This window comes from Nesoenas mayeri, assembly GCF_963082525.1.
Source record: "Nesoenas mayeri genome assembly, chromosome: 4".
Classification (NCBI taxonomy): Eukaryota; Metazoa; Chordata; class Aves; order Columbiformes; family Columbidae; genus Nesoenas; species Nesoenas mayeri.
This window is the reverse complement of record NC_137540.1, coordinates 5356615-5380612: the sequence shown is the minus strand read 5'-3', so window position 1 is coordinate 5380612 and position 23998 is coordinate 5356615. Positions and strand designations below refer to the sequence as shown.

At 36.8% G+C, this 23998-nt stretch overlaps 1 protein-coding gene across 1 annotated transcript in view; it reads left to right on the top strand.

The window, feature by feature from the left end:
- CENPE (centromere protein E) overlaps positions 1-23598 on the top strand; it is a gene marked incomplete at both ends in the record, with an annotated part of 34232 nt that extends 10634 nt beyond the window's left edge. Inside the window, 30 exons of the mRNA XM_080343332.1 lie at positions 373-464; positions 764-820; positions 900-1067; positions 3179-3253; positions 3493-3615; positions 3975-4109; positions 4711-4888; positions 5348-5502; positions 6527-6841; positions 7673-7984; positions 8155-8313; positions 8747-8953; positions 9873-10148; positions 10256-10414; positions 11253-11474; positions 12562-12720; positions 12923-13144; positions 14155-14292; positions 15154-15354; positions 15437-15583; positions 16452-16664; positions 17472-17681; positions 18201-18410; positions 19225-19446; positions 20084-20287; positions 20837-20949; positions 21466-21563; positions 21803-21965; positions 22371-22633; positions 23501-23598. Of these exons, the coding sequence (XP_080199458.1) occupies positions 373-464; positions 764-820; positions 900-1067; positions 3179-3253; positions 3493-3615; positions 3975-4109; positions 4711-4888; positions 5348-5502; positions 6527-6841; positions 7673-7984; positions 8155-8313; positions 8747-8953; positions 9873-10148; positions 10256-10414; positions 11253-11474; positions 12562-12720; positions 12923-13144; positions 14155-14292; positions 15154-15354; positions 15437-15583; positions 16452-16664; positions 17472-17681; positions 18201-18410; positions 19225-19446; positions 20084-20287; positions 20837-20949; positions 21466-21563; positions 21803-21965; positions 22371-22633; positions 23501-23598 (5294 nt within the window). The remainder of the gene's footprint in view (positions 1-372; positions 465-763; positions 821-899; positions 1068-3178; positions 3254-3492; positions 3616-3974; positions 4110-4710; positions 4889-5347; positions 5503-6526; positions 6842-7672; positions 7985-8154; positions 8314-8746; positions 8954-9872; positions 10149-10255; positions 10415-11252; positions 11475-12561; positions 12721-12922; positions 13145-14154; positions 14293-15153; positions 15355-15436; positions 15584-16451; positions 16665-17471; positions 17682-18200; positions 18411-19224; positions 19447-20083; positions 20288-20836; positions 20950-21465; positions 21564-21802; positions 21966-22370; positions 22634-23500) is intronic.
- Positions 23599-23998: the final 400 nt, after the last annotated feature.

Here is a 23998-nt window from a genome sequence, read left to right as displayed (position 1 = left end):
TTTTGCTTCTGTGTGGATTGTTGGGATTTTCTTCTGTATGGAGTGGGTGTGTGTGCTTTTTTCTTTAAATATTCCAGGATACTGTTGAATTGTTGTTTACTTCACACACTTAAACGCTTTTCCTAGTCTGTAAGTATATTGTGGATTTGGTTTAATATTAATTAACTTCTGATAAGGTGTAAGGACTGGACTTTAGTGTTTTTTGCTTTCATAAGGGAAAATCATGAGGTTCAGGAGTGGTACTCAGCGTGTTACATCTTTGCCATTGAATGATTGCTGCCAATGTGACAAAATTCTTCAGTAAGAAAATAATTCTTGATGTCTGGTTTAAAATGTACTGCTAGTCTATTTTTAATACGTCTGTCTTTTCAGCTACATTAGAGACTTCTGAATGTGACAACCAGTGTCTGCTTCCTGATCAAGTTTCAGAGGTAGAATGGACTGACGGACCTAAAGTGAATTGGGTAAGATCATAATCTGTTTTGGTTGTTTAATACAGTGCATATACATTACATACTTCTCATAGAGCTTTACACTTCTGTAGAACACCAATGTTCTCCTATATATCTGAAGAAATATTATAACTGCCTTGAAAGTCTCTTCTCCTCAAGTCTAAAGTTGTGGGATGGTTCTATAATTATAATGGTTTTGTGGTGGATGATCTAGCAAGCTTTGGTATTTGAACAAGACAAGCAACAACTAATGTAATACTAAACCTCCTTGATCTTGTAGATCAATTAACTAAGAGCAGTTATTTTTCTAGACTCAGAGAGATTTTGAAGAATCCGTGCAACTCTGTGAAGCGCTAGTGCTAGAAAAGGTAAGTCTGTTCTGTATTTTCTAGAAATAAGACTGACATTCCAACAACAACTTCTAAAGTTTCTTGTGCTGCTCTTCAGGATATTGCTGTAAATGAGGTCAACATCCTGCAAGCTAACTTTAACGACCTGGTATTGGAAAATGAGCAGCTAAAGTTAGAAATAAATGAACTGAAGGAGAAACTGAAAGAAAAAATGGAAGTGGATGAATTTGAAGCACTGGAAAAACAAACACAAAAAGATCATGAGGTGAGGTGCATCGAAATAAATACAAGGGATAAGAACTCTCTGCTTGTTTTCTATAGTTTGTTCACTGTGTGTGTCCTTGGATGCTGATTCACAGACAGATGGTGTTAAAGCTACTTTCAGCAACAGAATGAACGATCCCAGGATATAAACTGGATTTACTCAGGGTGTAAAATCACCCTTAAGTTTTTGGAAAGTCACATAATGAAATCTGGTTAAGCATATATTTGCGTGGGTGTATATATATATATACACATTCATATTTTTATATATGCATGATCTGAATTTCATTCTAGACTTGTGCAGAAGAAAGTTGTTTTGCTGTGTAAATAATTTTTAAAACTGTTTGGAAGTTAAAGTATGGTTGCTAAACCGTATTTCACATATTGTGCAAAACGTCTTGGTTTACAATCCAAGATAGCCTTGGCTTTTTGTAATCCATTGAACTATGTGGGTTTTCACTTACATTATTTAACTCAGTAATAAAATATTTAAAAGTAGTAGTGTAATAGTAATGTCTGTGGAAAATTGAAACTTATTTTGTGCCAGTAAGTCAGAAAAGGTAAATCTACCTGCTGAATAATTATGATAGAGGAGATACTGACTTTTGGTTCTCTTCACCCACTTGTGCCATTAGTGGAGACCTATCTTGTTTGTCCAAACATTTTATGCTCTGATTCTGTAATATAAAAGCACTAGACTGTGGATAAGTAACAAAAACAATCTAAAATAAACAACTTGAGGTATTGAGACATGATTGGGTTATTCTATTTGTTATACCTTCTCTGTACATTACTGGTATGCACTAGTCTGTTTAATGTCTTCTGACCACGAAACTAGTGTTGAAGCTGAAATTACATCCTTTTGCATTGCTGTTTTAGGTTACAATTTAACTAGATCACCTCTCATTTCTTTTGTGTTTCCTACAAAGATTTATGGATCTTAAACAAAATGGATCCATAATAGGTTATAATTTAGCTTGTATTTAAGATTGGTTTTAGAAGACCTTTTGTATGCTGGACTAATTGTGCTGTCTTCCTTAACAGCCAACACTTAACAAAGCCTCAGTTAGTTTTCACTGCAAAGCTTTTGTGTGTCTAATAACAGGTGAAATGTTCTAAAGTAGTTTTCATTACAATAATTGCTTTTTGAATGGGTCATGTTTTCAGATATGTATCTGAAGACAGTCCATAAAATGTAAGGATCTGTTAATAACCATGTTGCAGATTAGTTACAGCAATGCTGAAGGTTCAGATAATTCACTAAATACATTAGTTGAAATCCATCAATGTAAATCACCACAGATATATACAGGTAAATTCTGTTCTTCTGAATAATGACATTAAATGACTTCTGAGACTAGTATTGTACTAGATCTTCTACAACCATCGTCTAATTTTAAGATTACAGATGCAGGTTTTTTTCTTGCTGTACTCCTGATAAATATAAATACTCACAGGACAGTGCTTGTTTTAAAGCTTGTCACTAATCTTAAAATTACACATTGGATTTTCTCCTTACCTACACTTGTGACTAGACAGAAGTACTTGTGGACAAATGCTTCTTGTAAAGCTTTTCTGAAAAAGACCAAAAGAAAAAGAGTTCTTCCATTTTAGAAGTGCTTTTCTATTGAGTCTTCTACTTGTGCCTCCTTTGAGGCTGACACTGAATGTGTTTATGGTTTCCTTGAGCTCAATTTTGGCACCGTGTCATTCTTGGTAGTGAATAGATTTAATCACAAATATCTGCACTGTCACAAAAAGCTGCTTAACACGACTAGAATTTGAAGTGTCATATCTGTATGATTTCTGCATTAATTGCTTTGATGGTTTTTGCTTTTGCTTCTCAAGTTGTGGCAGATTAAATTGTACTTGAATCCTTTCTAATTACTGGGAAGCTAAAATAGAGCTTTGCACCTCATCTATCCATTTGAAAGAATATATAGTGACTCGCTTTGCAGCTGTTTAAATAGATATGAGTGTGTATATATGGCTTGCTCACTAATAGAAAACACAAGATAGACTTTGCTTATTTTCATGGTGTTGGCAACTAAAACTACCGGTGTGGGTGCTTTTCTAACATCCTCTGCAATTTTGCTTCGATTTGCTCCACAGACGCAACTAATGCATGAAATTACCAACTTAAAGAATCTCGTTTCAAATGCTGAAGTGTACAATGAGGAGCTTGAGGTGAGCCTGTCCATGAATTTATGTGCAATAAGAATTGTATGAAACATGCTTGATTTGTTTATCTTGAAATACTGTATTTGCTGAGGATGACCTAGACATCATTGGACTCTGGCTTGTCTTACCAGCTGTAAGGACAATATGTCTAAAAGCCGTAAAGCTTACTATGTATAAAGATTGTTGTTAAATTTTTACCTGAAAAAACAGAGTACTACAATCTACCCTCTTTCTTCAACTTTTAGGCAGAAATAAGCTCCAAATTGGAACAGCTGAAAGAGAAAGAGAACAAAATTAAGATACTGCAGAATCGTGTGGACGAATTAGAGAAAGCAGGAGCAGAAAAAAAGGACACATCTTTTTCAGTGGTAAAGTTTCTGCTGGGTTGAGAGGTGGTTGTGGTTTTGTTGGCGGTGGGTTAAATTTAGGTATAGCCTTAGTATAATTGAAATCTACTTCCCTACAGATACTAGGTAAGTTTTTTTTAGAAAGCTTATTAATGCTAATTACGGTATTATCATACAGCAGTAACCCGGTGAAGTAAAGCTATGGGAAATGCTGCTTTTTATTCCATCTCTTAAACAAGCCTGCTACTGTTCCTTTTAGAGTAAATTTACCAAATCTTCTGAGCCTGTATTTCCATTTTAACCATGTTATCATGAACACGTGCTTTATATTATGGCTATGTATTTGGGGATTTCTTTGAGTATTTATCTGTCTTTTTTAGGGAGATGCTGATAAGCTAACTGAAGAAATACAGCAGCTGAACAAATCCCTCTTAGATAGTGAAGCCATAGCCTTGGATGCCAAAAAACAATCTGCTTTTCTCAGAACTGAAAATTTGGATCTGAAGGAGAAGATGGCAAGTACTTGTTCAACTGCATTTTTAGCTGTAAAAAATGTTGTTAAGGGCCTATTGGCTCCCAGACTAGTGACGCAGGCAATTGGTAAAGACAAGATGTGGTAAAGTATTTGGAGAAAGATAATTACTAATGCTGCAAGTAATGTTTTTATTATGGAATCAATGGAAAGTCAGTCTTCAGGAGCAAGATTAAAAGAAAACAGAGGCTCCTTCCACAGGAGTGGGTGAGTAGTTTTAGGTTTAGCAGTAGAGAGCAAGCGAGTGAACAGTCTTTAGGGAGTTACTAGGAAATAAGACTCCATACCTAATTTCACCAGAGAATGAGACTAAGGGATATGAACACAGAGAAGTGGGGTAAAGCTTAGTTTGAGCTTTGAAGGAGAAAAATATAGAAGAAGCTGTTATGGCCCTGACCTGTAAGGTATTTTTTGTTATAGGACTCTGGCAGGAATGCAGTCAACTTGTGGCTTATTCTGCCACATTTATCAAGGCCAAAGTTGTACAGAGTGACAACAGAAATGTGGCTCATGCGATGTTTAAATGTTAAAGAACTAGACTTGTATTCTGTGTGTGAACTGCGTGTTGTTTTGTTTTCCTGAAGAATGAACTCCTAGGCAATTACACGCAAATGCAAAAGGATGTTCAACTCTATCAAAGCCAAATAGAAGCGGGAAAAGCCAGTTACAAAAAAATGCAAGCTGACTTGCAGAAAGAGTTGCAGTTTGTATTTCAAGAAAACACAAGGCTAACTTCACTGATGGAGGGGAAAGTTCCAAAAGGTACTGATTCAGGTGGTGCTTTTTTCTTCTTCCCCTCTCCTTCCTCTTCCCCATAGCAGTGTGGAGATAATGAAGACTTGGACTCTTGTTTTCTCGAAAATAGTACTTAGATCTTCTGTCAATATAAAATGCTAGAGTAAATGGTGCTGTTGGCACATAGCAACTGTTCCAGCACTTTCTGTAAGCTCTTTTCAAATAGTTCAATAATGTTTTGTATTTTGCACAAAGATAATCAAGTTAATGAAGGCTGTCAGGGAGAATCTAAAATAAACGGGATGTTAACTTGACAAGTGATGACTAAAATCAGACCATTAGTTCTGTCTTTTAATTGTTGGCAACTGTAAAATATACTTGGCTAGAATTATACTGATAAAACATCCAGAATATATTAGAAATCTGCTTAATTTAAAACATGCTTTTCTTCTCTCACACTCTTATTAATCTTTGTTAAATCTCTAGATCTGCTTTCTCTTGTGGAGCTGGAAAAACAGGCAGCTGACTTAAAAGGAGAACTAGAAAAAGCTTTGAAAGAGAATGCACTTCTACAAAAACAAGTCAGTGAGCTATCAGAATTTCAGTCTCTACCAAACACTGTTGAGATGCAGCAGAAAGAGGTAAAAAAACCACCAACTTTTTTCCTTGTTTTTGTATTGTACTCAACTGGTAACATTTTAACAGAGACCTATTGGATATGAAGTTTTAATGCCAAAAGTTGTCTTGAATCAAATAACCGGAGATATTACAACTAATTAAATTATTGTTTCTCAGGTATGTAATATTTGCACCTAGGAATAAACTTAAGATCACATGTTTAGTCACAAAGCCTAATTAATCTGGAATTTTGAGGTTAACATTTGCCTGCTTATTTGCCATGGTCACCATTGAAAACTGTGTATGTACAATGGTGTTTGATACTGGTTTACTGTTCTAAAACTGATTTATTTTTCTGTCTACTTGGGCAAAGAAAGTGTGAATACCTCTTAGCAGAAATGCTGCTTGAGAAGTGATAGCTTTAACTTGCAAATTCTGGAAAACTCGTAAGGCAACTTTTCTGTTTCCTGCCAGGTCAGGGCTCAGTACACTAAGTTTGCCATAAATGTGTCTTTAAAGGGTTTGTTTGCAAACACTTTCCAGGTTTATATATCCTGAAATACCTGCTACTAAGTATGTGCAGTGAAAATTATCCAGGGCAAGTAATCTCACAGACATATGCATGCTTTGAAAGAAGTTCCAAACCCTTCCAGTGGTCTACATCCACTAATAAACAAACCTGAATTACATGTTAACTTTATAAACTCTATATCGTGAAGAAAGTATCAATACATCTAAATATTCCATCTAGAAGTTATAGCTAGCAGTATCAGTCCAGTCCTTGCTCAAACATAGGAAAAAGGAAATATGAAACGAAAATCGGAAGGGTTGGAGGGGAGGTTTGTCAAGGTTTTGGAAGGGACTTGTCTGTCTTGCTTCTCCTGGAAGGATTGCTTGCTAGACTGCTCCCTCCCAACAGAGCAAGACCCAGTGTACTGTGCTGTGTCTTTGCCTGTACTTTATCTCCTAGATCTGCCCCTGAACATGTTTTTATTATGGCAAATACTGATTTAGAAGACACTATTAATATTGCTTTTCTTTTGGCAGATTCTTGAAAAATGCGAGGAGCTGCGCCTATTTAAATTGGAAAGAGAAAAGCTGCTTGCTGAAGTAGCTGATAATGAAGTCAGACTTAAACATACGACTGAAGAAATTGCAAAATCAAAAGATGATCTAGCAGATGCTCAACTTAAATGTGTAAAGTCTGAGGGAGAATACATCGCACTTAAACAGCTCCATGAGGAACTAGAGCAAAAATATGTAGCTGCATCGGAAAACAATGAACAAATGAAGCTTCAAATAGATGCTCTATCTAAAGAAGCACAAGAGTCTAAAACAACTTTGGATGAAGTGAAATTAGAGGTCAGTGTTGGCTTGCTCCTTTTACAGATGGGACATGAGGAATTCATTCATCATATAAAAAAAAATCCCTATAACTTAAGTAGTTTTAAAGGTAAAGATAACATTAGAATTGAAATTCCTCTAGCATGAGTGGATATTACTTATTCTATGCCAACTGTATAAGGTTGCAGGGTTATGCAGCTGAACAGTCTATATTCATATATATGAACATGTATAGGTTGTTCCAGGTCATGTGTTCTCCTTCTGTACTTGACTTTTCTTTTGGTATTCTTAAGTTACATATTTGTTATGCAAATACTTTATGTAAATGCGGCACTCTGAATTAGTCCATCCAAAGTCAGAGCAACAAAGTTTCCTCATCAGGAACTGGAGTCTGTTTAGAAGGGAAGATCTTTCAAACCACAGAACTGCCAGATAAATTTGCAATTAGAAAGGGAGAGCGGGGTGAAAAAACAAACAAACCACATTTAAGAAGGGAAGATCGATATTTTTTTATAAGGCTTTTGCCACTTACGGCTGTCATTCCAGCTATGGAGTTGACAACTCCTGATTTTATAATTCTTAAGCTACGTGACAGTTTCATGTGTGTTATGTTTTAGTAAGAATTTTGCTGCTAAAGAGAAACCACAGGAAGGTTCCATAAGCAAATGCTTATTTAACGTGGCAAGAATATAAGCAATGACTTAAAGTGAAATGATGAACGTCCTATTCTCTTGTTGAAAGGCAGCATCTCGCTCCCTTGTTAAGCTAATATAAGATTCTATGAGAATGTGTACACCTGCAGATTTACATTACAATGAAGTGTCTTGCCTTTTGCTTTACAAATTGAAGCTCTGTAGCAAAACGAAAGAACTGGAAGAAAAGACAGCAGAGCACAAACAACTTCTTGAGGTAAGAGAAGATTTGCTTCAGACTCAGCAGAAGTTAAATGAAATGGAGCAATTAAAAGAACAAGAAAAAATTATGGAGATGAGACTGGAGGCCAAGGATTCAGAGCTCCAGGCAGTTCTCCAACGGCTTACTGAATGTCAGGAGGAAATAAAAACTCTAACCCAAGAAAGAGATGCCTTGAAGCAAAAAGAAGAATCTCTCCAGGCTGAGACAGACCAACTCAAAGAGGATATAAAAGACACTGTTTCAATGGTAGGAATTCTGCTTTTATGGACCATACATGTTAAGGAGAAGAGTGTAAGAATGCTTATAAACTATATTGAAATATTTAGGGGAGTGGCTTCTTATAGTTTGGGATTTTTTTAATTGAGGAATGCTAGCTAATGTTGCAAAATATTTATATTTTCTTTGGTGTTTTAAAGAACATTTTGGCACATGAAGAGCTGAGAGATGCACAGAGTTCTCTCAAACAATCACAGGACACTGTCAAGAAGTTGGAAAAAAATATTGCTGAAAAAGAATCTCAGATTCTGAGTGTTGAAGAGGCACTAGAGACAACCACTAAAGAACTCAAAACACAGGTAAAACATCATGTAAGAATTCAAAAGAAAAATGCTTTTAATGTGTTTTCCAACACTGTGACAAGAAGCCTAGTTAGTCTGCCTAGAGTCTCCTGCTTGTCCTTATAGAAAATTTCTAGGCCTTTGGTAGAAAGTTGGCATAGTTTGCCACAGATGGATAAAAATCATCCAAGATCTGTTTCTTATTTGGCCTTTTCCTCTCAGGCTTTTACTAGATAAAAATTTGGCCGATATTTCAGAAGAGACTGCTAGAAGGCCAGTGTTTGAAACAAAACAGGTGACAAAGGCTCAGTTCTGGTGTTTTTCTAGTTTGGCTACAGTGGTTTGATGTTAAAAATACTGTAGCAGAGTGAATCCAAGCAACTTTTGCATGTAATTTTGGTTTTGTATTGATGGAAGTATTAATAAGTCTTTGCACATTTTTTTTTTATAGATATCACAAATGATGGAAGAAATAAAAATCATCACATCAGAGAGAGACCAGCTTGCTGAGGAAAAAGCACAAAATAACTGTAGAGCAAGTGATGAGCTTCAGGCGCTAAAGGAACAAATATCTTTTCTTACACAAGAGAACAATTCTTTGCAGGATAAGCTGGGCAGTTTACATTTGAAAAAAGAAGAGGATGGGGAAGGCACTTTGGTAATTATGTTAAGGCTGTAATGGACAGCATGCTTAGTTAAACTTTCGCTTGTGTGGAAACAATTCGCAAAACAAACAGGAGATAAGGGTCCTGCTGCTTGACTGCAAACCATTAAACACCAGGGCTGTTATTGCTTACTTGAAATATATCCCACCCGTATTGTTGTATATAAACAACTAGTAGTAGGATATCACAAACACTTTTCCCATAAATAGAACTTTAACTTGGTACAGGATGGTGATGTTGATCTGCCCGGGGACGTGGTTCTATAATTAAGTGGTTGAAGCTAAAAATTGCTTATCTGGAAAGGACGTTTCTGCTTTTTCAAAGCATAGCTAGAACTGACTTTTTTTGCCTGTCACTGTATGTGAAGGGAGACATTGCGGCCAACATTTTCATAATTAGACATGCTGATTTCACATGTGTATTTTATATATATATAAAATATATATATACACACACACATACACACACTTTAATAAAAGTAAAGCATGTGCATATATTTTAATATTTATGGGGGAGTGGAAAGATTTCAAGGAAATAATTGCCTTTAACCACTATTATCTACTATTGAGACTAGAAATATAGGTAAAGTCTCTAGTTTGGTTTGGGGGGGTGGTTTTGGGGTTTTTGGTTTATGTTTTACCCCTCGGGCTTAAAATGTGGCCATGAAGTTCTACTTCTGGTAACTTGTTTCAGAAGCCCTCACTTCAAATTTGACCTTTAAATGCCTTTTATTTCAAGGAACTTGAATTGCATATCAAGTTCAATCAAATCTTATTCTGAAAAAAACCCACAAATCTCTCTAAATGTTCTGTTTGTTTTACATAATCGACCTGTCAAGGATCAGATATGTTTCTTTTAAAGCTGCTTCCCAAATGTGTTGATTTCTATCTCTGTATCAAATGGGTACCACAGATTCAAGAAAAATCTATGGAGCAAGAATTGTGTCTTCTGAGAGAAGAGCTGAGCCAGGCACAAAGGAAACTGCAGGAAATGGAGGAAGTGAAGGCCAACGAATGTCAAAGAGAATCTGAAAGAATGGAGAGAACAGATGTTATTCCAAAATTGCATGACTATGCGGAAGTGAGCACTATGACAGAAGGAGGGGATGATCATCTTAAAATGCAACTTGAAAATCTCCAAAATGAGAGAGACCAGCTAAGAGCAACTATACAGGAGACAATTAGCAGGGTAAGAATATAGTCCTATTCCTTTAGCACAGCAGCTTTACTAAACTTCTGCCTTAACTTCAAGTGTCATTCAAGCTTCAATGTATTTTAACTGTGTTGTGTCCAAAGAATTCAGAGATGCAGGAGGAGCTGAGATGTGCTCAAGACTCTCTCAGACAACAACAGGAGACTATTGTGGAGCTGAAAGGAAGTATTTTGGAGAAAGAAAATCAAATCTTAAAAGCACAAGAAGCATTGAAGGAAACAAGGGATGAACTGCAGCAGAAGGTCAGATGCAGTTTTGTCAAATAAACAAAAAATTCTATCAGGACTGGCAACCCACATCCTCTACAGACTTCAGTTTGTAAGGGCTCAGTAAATGTAATAATGAAATTTAATTAAAACTTTTCCCTTTTTCCCTGTACTGCCTCTGGGAAGAATTCTACAGAAACAGAGGCAGTGAAAAGATGATCAAACTACATTTGATCTGCAAGTTACAACCCTTGCTTATAACTAAACATTCTTTACTGCTGTATGATGGAACATTATTTGGAATCGGTACTGCTCATTGACCACAATGCATCTTCCAGGTCTTAAAACATTTAAAATTCTAGTAATATGTGTCTTAGCTACGTAACTCTGAAGATGCTTGAGTAACTAAAAGGCAGCTTATTGTTTAACGAGCAGCACTATTATAACTTTCTTAGCTACTTATTATTTTCATGTCTGAAGCTACTGTGGCTTTTAGAAGACATGAATGCTTGTTAGAATCAAGCCTGTCTGCTGTGGATACAGCAATGGAATCATTGTTATGAAATCATAATTCACTTTTGTCTATCAATGAGACACAAGTACAGAAATTGGCCTTTTAATCAAAATTGTTACATCTGTTTGCTTACTGTAGCAGTAAACTAATGGAGGTGTCTTCTGTAAAATAATTCAATCATAACAACCCATATGTACAGATAATGCTTGTGAAATGACACTTTTCTTAAATCAGCACATGATTACTGGGATTTTAAAAATCAGAATGTTGATGGTTTTTTCCAGACTTACCATCAAATTACTTCTACCCATGCTAGAAATAATTAGAAATACGAATACTGGTTCTTATTTGTTCTTTCAGATCACTGAAGTAACAGCAAATCTGACCCACGTCTCTTCTGAATTTGGCAAGCTCCTGGCAGAAAAAGAACAAACTGAAAGAACAGTGAACGAGCAGATCCGTCAGCACCTTGAGAAAATCACTTTACTGAACCAGGAGAAAGATGAGCTTCAGCAAATGGTAGAGACTTGCAAAGCAGAAAGACATCAGTTAGAGGCTGACTGTCAGGAAAGCAAGGAGAGAGTATGTATAAAGTCTCTTAAATAATTGTTTTAAAGGCAGGTTGTACTATTCTGAATTATTTCAGTCGTCGCTCTTCACTTGTTCATAGCAGCAGTAAACTAAAAATTGAATTTACTAATCTGGTCTAGATTTTGGGCTGTTGTTTTTGCTCCCCTTTCCTCTTCCTGCCCTTTTGGTCAGTGTGAGGCTCTGGGTTTAGACACAGTTCTGCCACCTCCTGGACAAGCACTCTGCAAGTTCCTGCTGTGTCTTTCAGCTACAGTGCCTTTGTGCTTAGCATGGAACAGCAGAGGTGATCCAGGTTTGCAATATCGAAGGCCTTAATTCTCCTACCCCTTCATCTTGTTCTGGAATTATGAAGAGAAAGCTAAACCCAGAAAAGAAACTTAGTAGCTACCCTATTTCTCCTTCCTGATGTTATATTTCTTGGCTGATTGGTGACTTTAATATTCCAAGTATTTGCATGAAAAGTATTGGCACACTATTTCAGAAAATTCATTCCGATATGTAGTTAACAAAAATCAAATCGATAATTTCTGAAGTTAAAAGCAAGTCTGGTAAGTATTTTTACCCTAACAGAAGCTCTGCAGATTATTTTAAGTAGTCAAAGCTTTCATATTAATTTTAGCAAACCTCAGGTAGAACCACTGATCTTTTAAGTATGTATAGACCAACTAATTTCAAAATAAGCAAATAAAATAAGCAAACTAGGATTATCAAATCTTTAATTTTAGGTTACATCTTGCTATTAAACAATTGGACAAATTGTGCATGTAGCTGGTGGCAACTGCCCCAAGAACGAGTATCTTTCATGGTGGGGTGTGTTGTGTGGGGGTTTTTTTAAGTCATCTATTTAATCTGTTCACCCCACAGTATTTTTTTACTGATAAAGACAATTTCTAAAGACTGTCTTCCTTTGGAGTTCTTAACCTAGGCATTGGGGAATGACAACTGAGGGGGTTTTCTAAAGTAAAAGACTGATAGTTCTCTACTAGAAATTCAAATGTTTGGATTTATCATTCTGAAGTCCTGGTAAGGAGAACTTAGTCATAGTGAGTGAACATCCATGTAATACCTTGTTCTGCAGTTCTTAAAGGTTCTGACAGAAACGGAACATCTACAGGAAGAATTAAAGCATCAGAAAGAGCAAGCTGATATCCAGAAGAACGTGATAGCAAATGGAGAAGAGAAACTGCGAAACACGGAAGAAAAACTGAATGAAGAAATAAACAAACTAAAGGAAAAGGCAAGTACAGTAATATGAAACCCTTAAAATAATGTAGAGGATGTGCCCTCAAAGACTCGTTAGAATAACTACTGTTTACCTGTGGTAATCTGTAGTGATTTATTGGACAGATAGATGATGTCATAGTAATACAATTCAGCAACGGGAGTTTTTGCTAATAGTTATGTGTGATTTTATAGTTTTTAAAAAATATTTTTAATAGGTATCCAAGTTGAATGAGGACTTAAATTTGGTAACTAAAGAAAGGCACCAGCTGCTGAGAGAACTAAAAGAAAAGACGGAGAGTGAAAGCGATAAGCTTCAACAGCTGGAGGAACAGTGTCATTTGTTAGCGGAGGAGAAAGAGCAGCTCTGGGAAATGCTGGAAAGTGCTCAAGCGGAGAAGAACAAACTGGAGATCAACCTACAGGAGCGTGTGGATAAGGTGCTTTATCTTTGATTAAAATATCATTATAAATGCTTGGTAGGGGAAGATGGTTAATTCTTGAAGGTGTGTTGAAATGTGTATTACAAGTATTAATGTTATATACCCAGACTGAAGAATACTGGCATGCTTTAGCTTCTTTCTTGTGAAATGGCATTGAAAGGTATACATAAAATGTTATCTGAGGCTGCTTTATTTATGAATAAATGAGGAGCTGGAAAATACACGGATTTCATTACCAAAACACTTAACAGGCATTTTTTAATGAATTTGCTGAAATAGCGTGTTTCATAGTTGAGCTCCAAAGTTTTGGAACTAAAGCTGTCAAATTGTGATACTTTTATTTCTCTTCTGGATAAGGCATATCTTGACAACAGTGAAGACAAGTGGATTGGGTGGTATCCATTGAGCAGCAGTCCTTGTTCAGATATTTAGTAATCACTTCGAATATCTGTAGTTAACTCAAATCCACGGTGGGAGGAGAATCTTCTCTCACTACCAATATCTTCCAGGTCACCTGCATTTGAATGTCAATTGCCTTGCTGTCAAAACTTCAATTTCACTGCAAATTCAGATGTTTAGTGAAAGGGATGCTAATTCTTTAATAAATTAGGGAAGATAATTTAACAACGCTGACAAGTCTAACCCATAAAGTTGTGTTAAGTAATAATTTCTAGATAGTTCTTGATGTGAACCTTGCTCAAATTACATCTCTGCTTTGTGTTGCTCATCTGTGCAAACAGAGATTGCAGAAAATACATCCAAACATGTGTGCAGCATACTTTGTCTAATTCTTTACATTATGAAGGATGCTAGTTGGCAGGCTTTGCTTAGTGAAAGCATACATTTTCAGATGAAACTTGAAGTTTCTTGTACTCAAACTAAAACAGGGGCTATTTTGTGCCAAGTATTTTGATTCCTCTGCAATATCGAATGGCCTGGTGTGTGAGTAGATTCACATGCTGTCTCGGAACTGAATTCTATATTTGTTACTCTATTTTTCACTCCAGGTTCTTGAAACTGAAAAGGAATTGAAGTGGCAACAAGAACTCCTCAGCAATGAGAAGATCAAAGCTGAAGAAAGAGAAGAACACTTGTTAAAGGTTCAGAGACAGTCAGAGACTTTGGAGGACAGCCTGACTAACAAGGTGAGGAGTTTTGGTTTTAGTAGCTATTCTGCAGTTGTTTTCTGATGGTTTATCGCTGTGCTAAACTTTTGCTCAAGACAAATCCTATTTAATTTTTAATTCTCAGCAAATTATTTCTGTGTGTGCCAAACATGAACATGGGCAAAGGATTTTGTACAGGTTTCTTTAGTGATATAAGCAGCATCAACTTGTCTCAGTCTCATAAGCACTTGGGTTGGTCACTCCATTAGAATGTGTAGCTTAGTAGTCATGGTTGTACACGTATTTATTCAGACTTTAAAAGGCACTGCCTGGCCTGTATGAACCTCAGTGGGTTTGGAATCCCTGGTGCTTTGCACACTTTGAGATTGTACCTGTTAGAAAGTCTTGCACTTAGCTCTTGCCAGCTCAGTCTTTCTCCAGTTTTCACTTCTTCATTTTCCGCCTGTCAAACTTTTCCTTGTTCTGTAGATCAAAGGGTATATTTAAGGATTGCTTCAGATCAGCAAATATGTTAGCGTTCTAATTAGTAGAGAACATATGAAGACAATTTCATTACCAATCTCTTATGCTAATCTTCCATTTCTTTTGATTTTCTTGTGATATGGACATACGTTGACTGCCTTTTTGCTTGTTTCCTCCTGCTTTACTGAAGACCAAAGCTGACTAGAGTTCAGTTCTCTGGGTGCAATGCTATTCCTCTTCCTTTACATTCTTCTTCTGAGTGATTAGAACACTGAAATTATTTTTAAACTTCTCTTGCTGTTAGTGTGAATTTTAGAGTTATTAGCAATTGTGGGGTTTGTATTTGACACAACTGATCTGAGTACACAGACCAGGACCAAATCATAATGCTTGTTTTTTCTCTGCTACTTGTTATAGATCCAACAGTTAACGGAGAGGCTAAATACAGTATCAAGTGAAAAAGACCAGTTATTGGCTGAAAGTACTAGTCATTCTTTCCAACTTAAAGAACAAATCTCATCAATTAATCAAGAAAAAGATGAGCTACAAAAACTTCTCCGGGATGTCACGTCTGAGCGGGACCAGCTCAAGACAGAGTTGCAAAGAAATTCTGAGATGGTTGGTGTTTCAAGTTGCATACCTAAGTTATTCATCCCTTCTCTTATTGAACGGTCCTTAAATATGTACGCTTTCATTTTAGTATGTTGAAACAAAGGCAAAACTGGAATGTGCTCTAGAGCAACTGAAGCAGAGAAGCTTGAATGATGTGTCTATTCAGGTGAATGCACCGGATAATGCAGAACAGATGGTTGATGACAGCCTGAAGGAAACAACCTTGAAAATTAAGGTAAGCTTCTCTGCTTATTTTAAGGATATATGTAAAACCTTAATACTTGTTCTGGAGTATAAACCCTGCTTCTGTGCAAAATCCATAAAGTTGTTTGCAGATCAGTTGATTTGCTGTTCGGTGTTCCTTTTCCAGGAACATTAAATTGAGCTTTTCAGCTGAGACATCTCACTTGATTTCATTACTGTCCAGCCACCCCCATAATTCCTCAGCTTTTGTTAATTAACTATCCTGAGTCTACTTTCTCAGGGATGTGAGAAGTACTACTAACCTCCTGAAAGCCTAAATAAACCAGGATTTATGAATACATATGAAATACTTTAAAGAGTACCATTGTATTGTACTCTGTACATCTGTGTAGCAGATTTGGGCAGCTTTGTATGTGATACTTGAGTTGCACCTCACTGGGAGTGCCCGTTGCATTTCTCAGCCTACTTGCTGCTCCATCGCATCTCCCTTTTAACTGCAGAGTGCGAGGAACAACTTCGTGATCCCTTTCTTTAAATAAAAGATCAAGGAGTGCATCCCAAGGGCAGCCCAGCTGGCAAACCTGTGAACAGGCAACAGTTTCATTTCAGGCTCAATCTACAGGTCTTGATGTGGCTAAGCAATCTAAATCATGAAAATAAGCTTGTGAAATATGATTTTCTAGAAAACTGAGACATTCCCTGCTTTTGTGCCTGGCTTAGTGTTTTTGTCATATTCCTGTGGCAAGCTAAAACCTGACTTAGCCCTATTAGCTTTTCTCTTGTAACCCCTATAGTATGTATCGGTTTTATTCCTGGGGTCTGATGCTTTAAGCTTCTCTTTATAGCTAATCACTCTTTTTGTTATTGTGACTGAATGAATTTGTTTCACTTGCATTTAGGAGCTTCTCAATAAATTCCCAAATATAGAGAAGAGGTATGAATGTCTCTCTACAGTTTCTCTTAATCTAAAGAACGAACTGAACAGTCAGAAGGCACGGATAGCTGCCATACTGCCTCAGCTCCCGTTGGAAAAGAGCAAACAAGTCAAAAGACTTCATACTATAAATGAAAAAGTAAACTCTCTTCTCCAGAGTTTATTGAACAAACTGAAGGTACAACTTAAAATGCTGAATATCTGGATGCTTCATATTGCTTTGGTGTATGGTTTTTTAATAAATTCTCAATATTAACAGCTAGGATTCTATATACTCTGATTTTGATTTTTGTGAATGCATATCTTGTGGAAATATTGATAGTACCCAAGTAATTTAACTCTTCTAGCCTTGCATACCCTCCCCAATTTGTAGGTCAGTGCAGAAACTGATTCCAGTTATCAGAAAAAAAAATGAAGGGGAATTGGGAGTGAATTCTTGTTATCATATGGATTACTGTACTTCTGTATAAAGTGGTTTTTGTTTCTTTATCAAAAAATGTTAAGGGTTTTTTAGGTTGTGATGGGCTGGGGGAGGCTGGGCTGGGGAGAGGCCGAGGTTCAATGTCCAGTATACAAAAATACAGGACATGATCTTGAGAGTCAGTAGTTTCTCTAAATATCCTTTAGCTAAAAGTATTCTGAAGAGCTTTATTTCATAACTTCTGTTAGGGTTTTTAGGTTTTGATCTTCTGGTTTTCCATACAAGTCTCTCAACTTCTATGGTTAAAGATGTTTAAGATTTAAGTAGTGAGCGCAACTAACTAAATCTTTAAATCAGCCCAGTGATATTAGTAGCATGCTTTAGAAATGCTGACCCGGCTAGAAGCCTTACATGCCACTGCTATACAGCACATGTGAGTGTTTTGCTTGTCCTGGACACCCATGGACTAGGAGAGTAAATTGATTATAAAACACAGAATTTTAGCTGGATGCAGGGTACCATTTTAAAGCATATTCACTGATACATCCTGTGCTTCTACAACAGTTTCTGTTCAGTCGTGTTTGCTTCAAGAAAAGAGAATATCACGCTGCTGTTAACAAGTATGCAATGGAATTGCTTGAGGAAAAGAAGAAACAAGGTCAGCTACGAGCTCAGATTCAGAGTCTCAAGAAGACCTATTTGAACCAGAATGAGAGATCATCTGAGGAGTTCAACAGCACTGAAGTGCTGCGGCGGCTGCACTTGGATGCAGAGGTAGCATTTGAAACTATGTTCAGACAGAAAGACTTGAGTATTTGAAGGCATGGGGTGATGTGATGCTAATCTAAGGGCATTGCGTTTATCTGTGAACACATCACTTAAGGGGGGGAGGTAGAATTCGTAGTTTTTTGTGCTAACAATTCTATAATATGAAGATTCTGTTTTATAAAGTAGCTTAAAATGAGATTATTAGGTTATAAAATATTTGGAATGTTATTTACTCATTTGCCATGTAAAATAGGTACTACCTGATACCCAGCTGACTTTTAAAAGAAAGAAAAAATCTTAGTAACAGGCATATCTTGTCCCCTTTCCACCTGCCCCGGGAATGTAGATTATCTTCTCGTTTTCCCAGTAGGGTGTCATTAAAAAATAGCAAAACTCTTTCTGTATGATAATTGGATGCTAAAACAGACTTTCTGCAAGTATTGATAGCTAAGAGAGCAAAACGTGTATTTAGACATATAGTTAACAAAGCAATATTTAAGCTTGAATTCCCTCTTTTTTTTAAAGAGCATTCTCAAAGACGTATCAGAAATGGAAAGCGAACTTCTCAGCATAGAAGCGGGGTTACAGCAGGAAGAAAGTGCTAGAAAAGAAACAACAGAGTTCTGGGAAGCTTGTTCAGGTGCTCACTGTGATACAGAGGAACTTGAAGAAAAGTTAAACAAAGATAACGAAAGGCTTCTGCAAGTCATTAACTTCTGGAATCCTAAATCAAAGGTAAAGTTAAATCTTCTTTAAGCAGTGATGTATTTTCTGTCAGGACTCTATAAATGCCTCTAATCTGACTGAAAACAAAACACCAAAAAAGGCTATTTAAAGATTATTTGTTGTTATCAGCACTTAGTATATTTATGTTCAACTGTAAGATGTAGGAATACTTAAAGTTTTTAAAGACTTCTTTCCTTACGCATCCGAACTTGGAAACTTGCTTTCTAAAAGACTTTAAAGGTGATAAATGGGGGTGGGGGAGCGTGTTCTTTGTTAGTGGTTTTATTAGACTGAATTCTGGAAGCCATATATTCAAAACTGTTATAAAGCTTTGCTTGCAGAATTTGCCAGCCTGATACAATTGCTTTCTTCAGGCTTTATGCCCACAAGATTGTCTGTTCTCTTCAAGCCAACTTTGAAATGGCTAAGGTAGTTTTGATAAAAACTTAATTGTAATTTGTAATCTCACTTATTTTCTAAGTCAAGTTATTATATTTCCAACTTCTTGTGCACCCCCAGCCCGCTTGCTGGTGGGTGGTGTGAGAAGCAGAAATGGCCTTGGCTCTGTGTAAACCCTGCTCAGCAACAGCAAAACCATCCCCGTGCTATCAGCGCTGTTTTCAGCGCAAATCTGAAACACAGCCCCACAGTAGCTGCTATAAGGAAAATTAACTCTATCCCAGTCAAAACCAGCATGTAGTCAATGAAGCATTTTCACATGGAACACTGAAACTAGAATGAAATAAAGAATCATTGTTTCATTACCCTATTTCTAACTGATTCAAAAATTACTTAAATTTAATTTTTGTGACGCTATTTTCAGATACTCCTTCAACTTTCTTCAGAGCTGGATGCCAGAACTGCCAATTATTGTAAAAATGCTGACATTGAATTGAAACAGATAAAAGAGAAAAGTGAAGAGTTGCTTTTGGAACTAAACACTCTTAAAGAACAGCTGGGCCCTGGGGGCTCTGCCAGTCTTGCATTACAAGAAGAAAACTACAGGCTTCATAACAATTTAAAGGCTGCAGAACAACATATAAAGGTACCAGTATTTGTTTCTAAGGAAAACTTCTTTGCCTGTTTGCTAAGTGAGAGTACTTCCAACTGAAAAGGAAACACAGCTTGATGGCAACAGTAAATCTCTGCCACAAGAGACACTGGCCCAGAGTGCACTTGATTTTTGGAGCTTTTTTATTCCCAAAGTTTGAGCTCTTGCCTGGAATATGATTTAATTGCCTGTTTTCTGTACACAAATAGATGTGAGTCTAGAAATCCATAGGACATGTTCCCCCGTGGTTTTGAAGTATTGATTTTAATAGTGTGGTAGTCTTGATGCTTCCTTCCAGTATGTGGTATTCACTATGTCAAACTGGAAGCTGGAGAATAATTCTGTCCTTAATCCTAGGAATTGAGGACTGTTTTTTCTCTCTGTCCTATCTTTTTATGTCACAGTTACCTATGTTCAAAGTACATTTTTTCTTAGAATTGAGTGTTCCAGAATACTAAAAGATGACACAAAATAGTGAGGTAGGCACCAAGAGTTCCCATAAAGCCTATAGTGTCAGATTTTTTGGTGTGCTTTGGGTTTTTCATTTGCTTATATGAAGAATACAACAGTGTGCTGTTATTGTTGTATCTCTTGGCATGATTACTCATAACTCATTGATATATCTCAATAGGCTATGGAAGTAAAAATTCAGAAGTTGGAAACTGTAATAAGTGAAGCAGAAAAAGACGTCAAAGAGAAAGATGACAGGATAAACAAGTTACAAGCACATATAAGAATAAAAACAGACACAAGTGAGCTCGCCCAACTGCAAGCCAAACTGAATGAGACGGAGAAGTGCCTCAGAACAGCATTATCAGAAAAACAGAGTCTCCAGGTATGAGCAAAATACTTTTCTCATTCTCCTCTGATCTCAGAGAGAACAGCTGCAGATGACACATTGCTCTCTAAAGTCCGTTTATTGTTCTCTATGGCATTCTTAGAATAGAACACTCTACTTGCCTGTTTAGCATGCATTTTCACATTCTACCAGTGCAGCCTTCAGGGACAAAATTTACAATGCATGTTATGATATTAGAAGCTAAATTTATCACTTATGCATGATGAAACATTCTAAAAAATATATATAAATTTTAAAACTAAAACATGAACTGTTTTTTCTGTGTAATATATTTGCATATTAGTTCAAAATTCCCAGACTTATATCTGCAAATAAGTCAACAAAACTTGCTAAAATATGATTGCATGTTAGGATATCAACTAATACTGTAGTGCTAGTTAGTAATGTGAGCGCTCTTGCTCCAAAGTAACTTCTGCTCCCAGTCTTGTCCTGCAAAATCTATCATACTAAAGATAAAAAGTAAGCAACCCTTGAAGTCATTGCTAATTAGCAAGTCTTTCTTCATACTATATCTTCTATTTTCAGACAAAATTAGATAAAGGTGCCGAGTTGTACAAAGATGAAATCGATAATCTGAAAACACAATTGGTAAAATATGATATGGAAAGAATGAAACAATCCAACTCTTTTGATATCAAGTAAGTTCAAATTTTACCTTGTTGCAACTCTCAGCTACATGGATCTTAGCTGCTTTTCTGTTTTTTCCGCAGAGTAAGAAGCAATCCTTCAGCCTTACGTGTCCTTTGTCTTTATTGTAGCTGGACTCCAAAGAAAGCAAAAACCATATATTTCTCGGATTGATTACAAAACTTCCCTATACACCCACCAAAATTTTGCAATCAACCTGTGTTCAGCCATAAGTGAAATAACTTAGGACAAAAGAAGCTGAGGGGAGAGCAGTAATTGAAATCACTCTCTAGTTCACTGGAGAAGAAGGGATACAGAGCAAATAATTCTAGCCCAACTTTTGGTTTTCTGCACTTTCCCTAAAATCTAACTGACAATGAGTTTTATGTAGTTTAACCTGTACAACTTGAGTATGTTTTGTATCTGATAAGTCATTTGGAAATCAAACTAGCTCTCCTGCAACTGTAATAATTACTAAACTGAGGCTTTCTTTTTTTGTTTCCTTTTTCTATTCCTGCCCAATACAGACTTGCTAATTATAAAGCTCTTGTAGAACACCAAGAACAACAGTTAAGAAAGCTAAAAGAAGAACTTAGAAGAGCACAGCAAGAGCAAGATGCTACTGGTAAATTCAAGATAAATATGGGAGACTCTTCCATGTTAAACATCAGCTTTAGGGCTATATAGTTAACGTTCAGATTGAGATGCAGGCCTTTTACCTCAAAGGGTATGGGGCGGTTGGGACTTGTAACCTAGTGAGGTTTTACATATAAAACCATAGGATGGAATAGGCTAAAAAATATATTGTCTTGGCTTTAAGCACTGTTCAAATAACACACACATCCACATAAAACTCTTTTCCAGTGGTGCTGGAAAAAGCAGCTCCTCAGCAATCCCAAATGCCCGTGACTTGCGGTGGTGGCAGTGGCATCGTCCAGAGCACGCACATACTTGTTCTGAAATCTGAGCAAGCGAAGCTACAGAAAGAGAATTCCCACCTGAAGAAAGAAAATGACACTCTGCTAAGGTAACTATAAAGCTCATCAGCAACGTGTCAGATCATTTGTTGCTATTTAACTATGCATGTCATTAGTGTTTCTTTTTGGGACACCTATACAAGTAATTATTATTAATTTCAGATTTCCTAGATACTTTGACATCAAAGACTTTAAGTAAAAGTTGGTGAATTATTGTTTATGTATATATGTCTTTTGAACTTTAAAGTGTTCTCTTAAATGTTAGAAGATATGCTCAAAGTTGTATGTTGGAAGGAATTTAGCTTAAAGAAATCAAGTTCTGCCTGTGAAAGCAAGATACACAGGTTGCATTGCCATGTCTGTGGTATGTCACCTGCAAATACAGAAACTGCCAGCAATTTGTCCTTATTTAAAGCAACTACTTTAATTTTTTCTTTGTTAATTCTTTTTTTCAGTAATGAGCTTCAACTGAAAGAGGAACTTAGAAAATGGAAAGAAAGAGCCCTTAGATGGAAAGAACAATCCTCAAGAGAAAGCACTCGAGGTGCAGTACCAAGGTCTCCACGGAAGACAGTGCCATATTCCCTTAAAGAGCAAATGCCTTCAACCTCCAAGGAACCTATTTCTCAGGAAACTGTGATTCAGGACATATCAAAGCCTCTGCCACTGACCTGTCCAACAAATTTATTTGATAATTCCAGCTTGGTTACACTAACAGGTACGTAATGCAGTGGTGTTCCCCTATTTTGGATTTGGAGAGGCAAAATATAAGGAGTGGTCTGTAAGTTGAGGGTAAATGCTCTGTATTTTCTACATTCCAACCTGAAACTTGCATAATGACACAGTTTTCTTGAATGGTTGGTCAGCTGATTGTCTGACCAAATGGAGCTGTGAAGCTTATGTATGCTCTACAGAACGTAAATACTCAAGAGTCTTTCACCCCCTGAAGACTTTTACTGCAGTGGAAGTGTTGATGACTGACTTTAAGTAGCGAATTAGCAGAATATCATTAGTAGATAGCCGATGCTCTAAAATGTTTTGCCTTTTAATTTTACATTGTTTAAACACAGACTTCTGGTAAAACCGTTCAAAGTTAAATGCTCTTTAAGTGTTTTCTACACTTTAAGCTGGTAGACTTTAGTCTTAGATGTTGAATCTGCCAGCGTGCCTGGCTCCAGCTGCAGTAATAACTGTTTTGAGAACTTCAGTTCCTCAGCCCTACTCAGGATTTCTTATATCTGACCTGGTGGCTCTGGGGAAGTCTCCTAGGGATCTATGCTCGCATATTAATGCTACTGTCCTCATCATTACACCAGCTTCTAATAACTTGCAGAAGACCCCAGCAGACATGTTGAAGAGTTAACCAGTTTTCAAGGTATTAGCGGCAGAATTCCAAAAGAATGTGACTTGTTGCCATTTCTTGTGATGGCCAACTTGGTAACGGTCCAGGCTTCCTCACAACACAAAGCTCCTCAGAGGCCAGATTTGATAGCTGACACTAGTCAAGATTAAATTGTGGTATTCCTGCTGCTTGTCTAACTGGTAAAGCTTACGTGTTATTTTAATGCTCTTGTCTTCTGTACAGATACACGATCTGCAGGAACAGAGCCCACAGAAGAACAGCTTAAGCACTGGTTTGGAAGTTCAGAGAAAGATAAAGCCCCTGACTGCACCACCCAATAAAGGCGCTCTGTTCTAAGCTGCCTTTGCAGTGGCTACAACCACTGAAATATCTGAAAGATAATTGCTTCAAATCAAAGGCCATCAGCCTCTTCCACAAACTGTGGGCAGAGATTTAATAGCATGCAGACCCCTTGCTGCCTTGGAGCTGCTACCTTCCACGACTGGAAAAGCTGAAATGCAAGAACAAAAATGGAAGAGTAGTCCTGTTGCCCACAGCTTGCTGATCTGATGATGTTCTACTTTGCTGGGGTTTGTTTTTTTGATGGCAAAGAAAAAAAGTTAATGTGTTGGAAAAAAAAAAAAACAAACAGGAATGGATCACAAACTAATCTATGGAATTTCTGCATCTTAAACTCTTCTTTCTGTCATTCCTGAAACAACTCTCTTTGGGTTGGTCAGT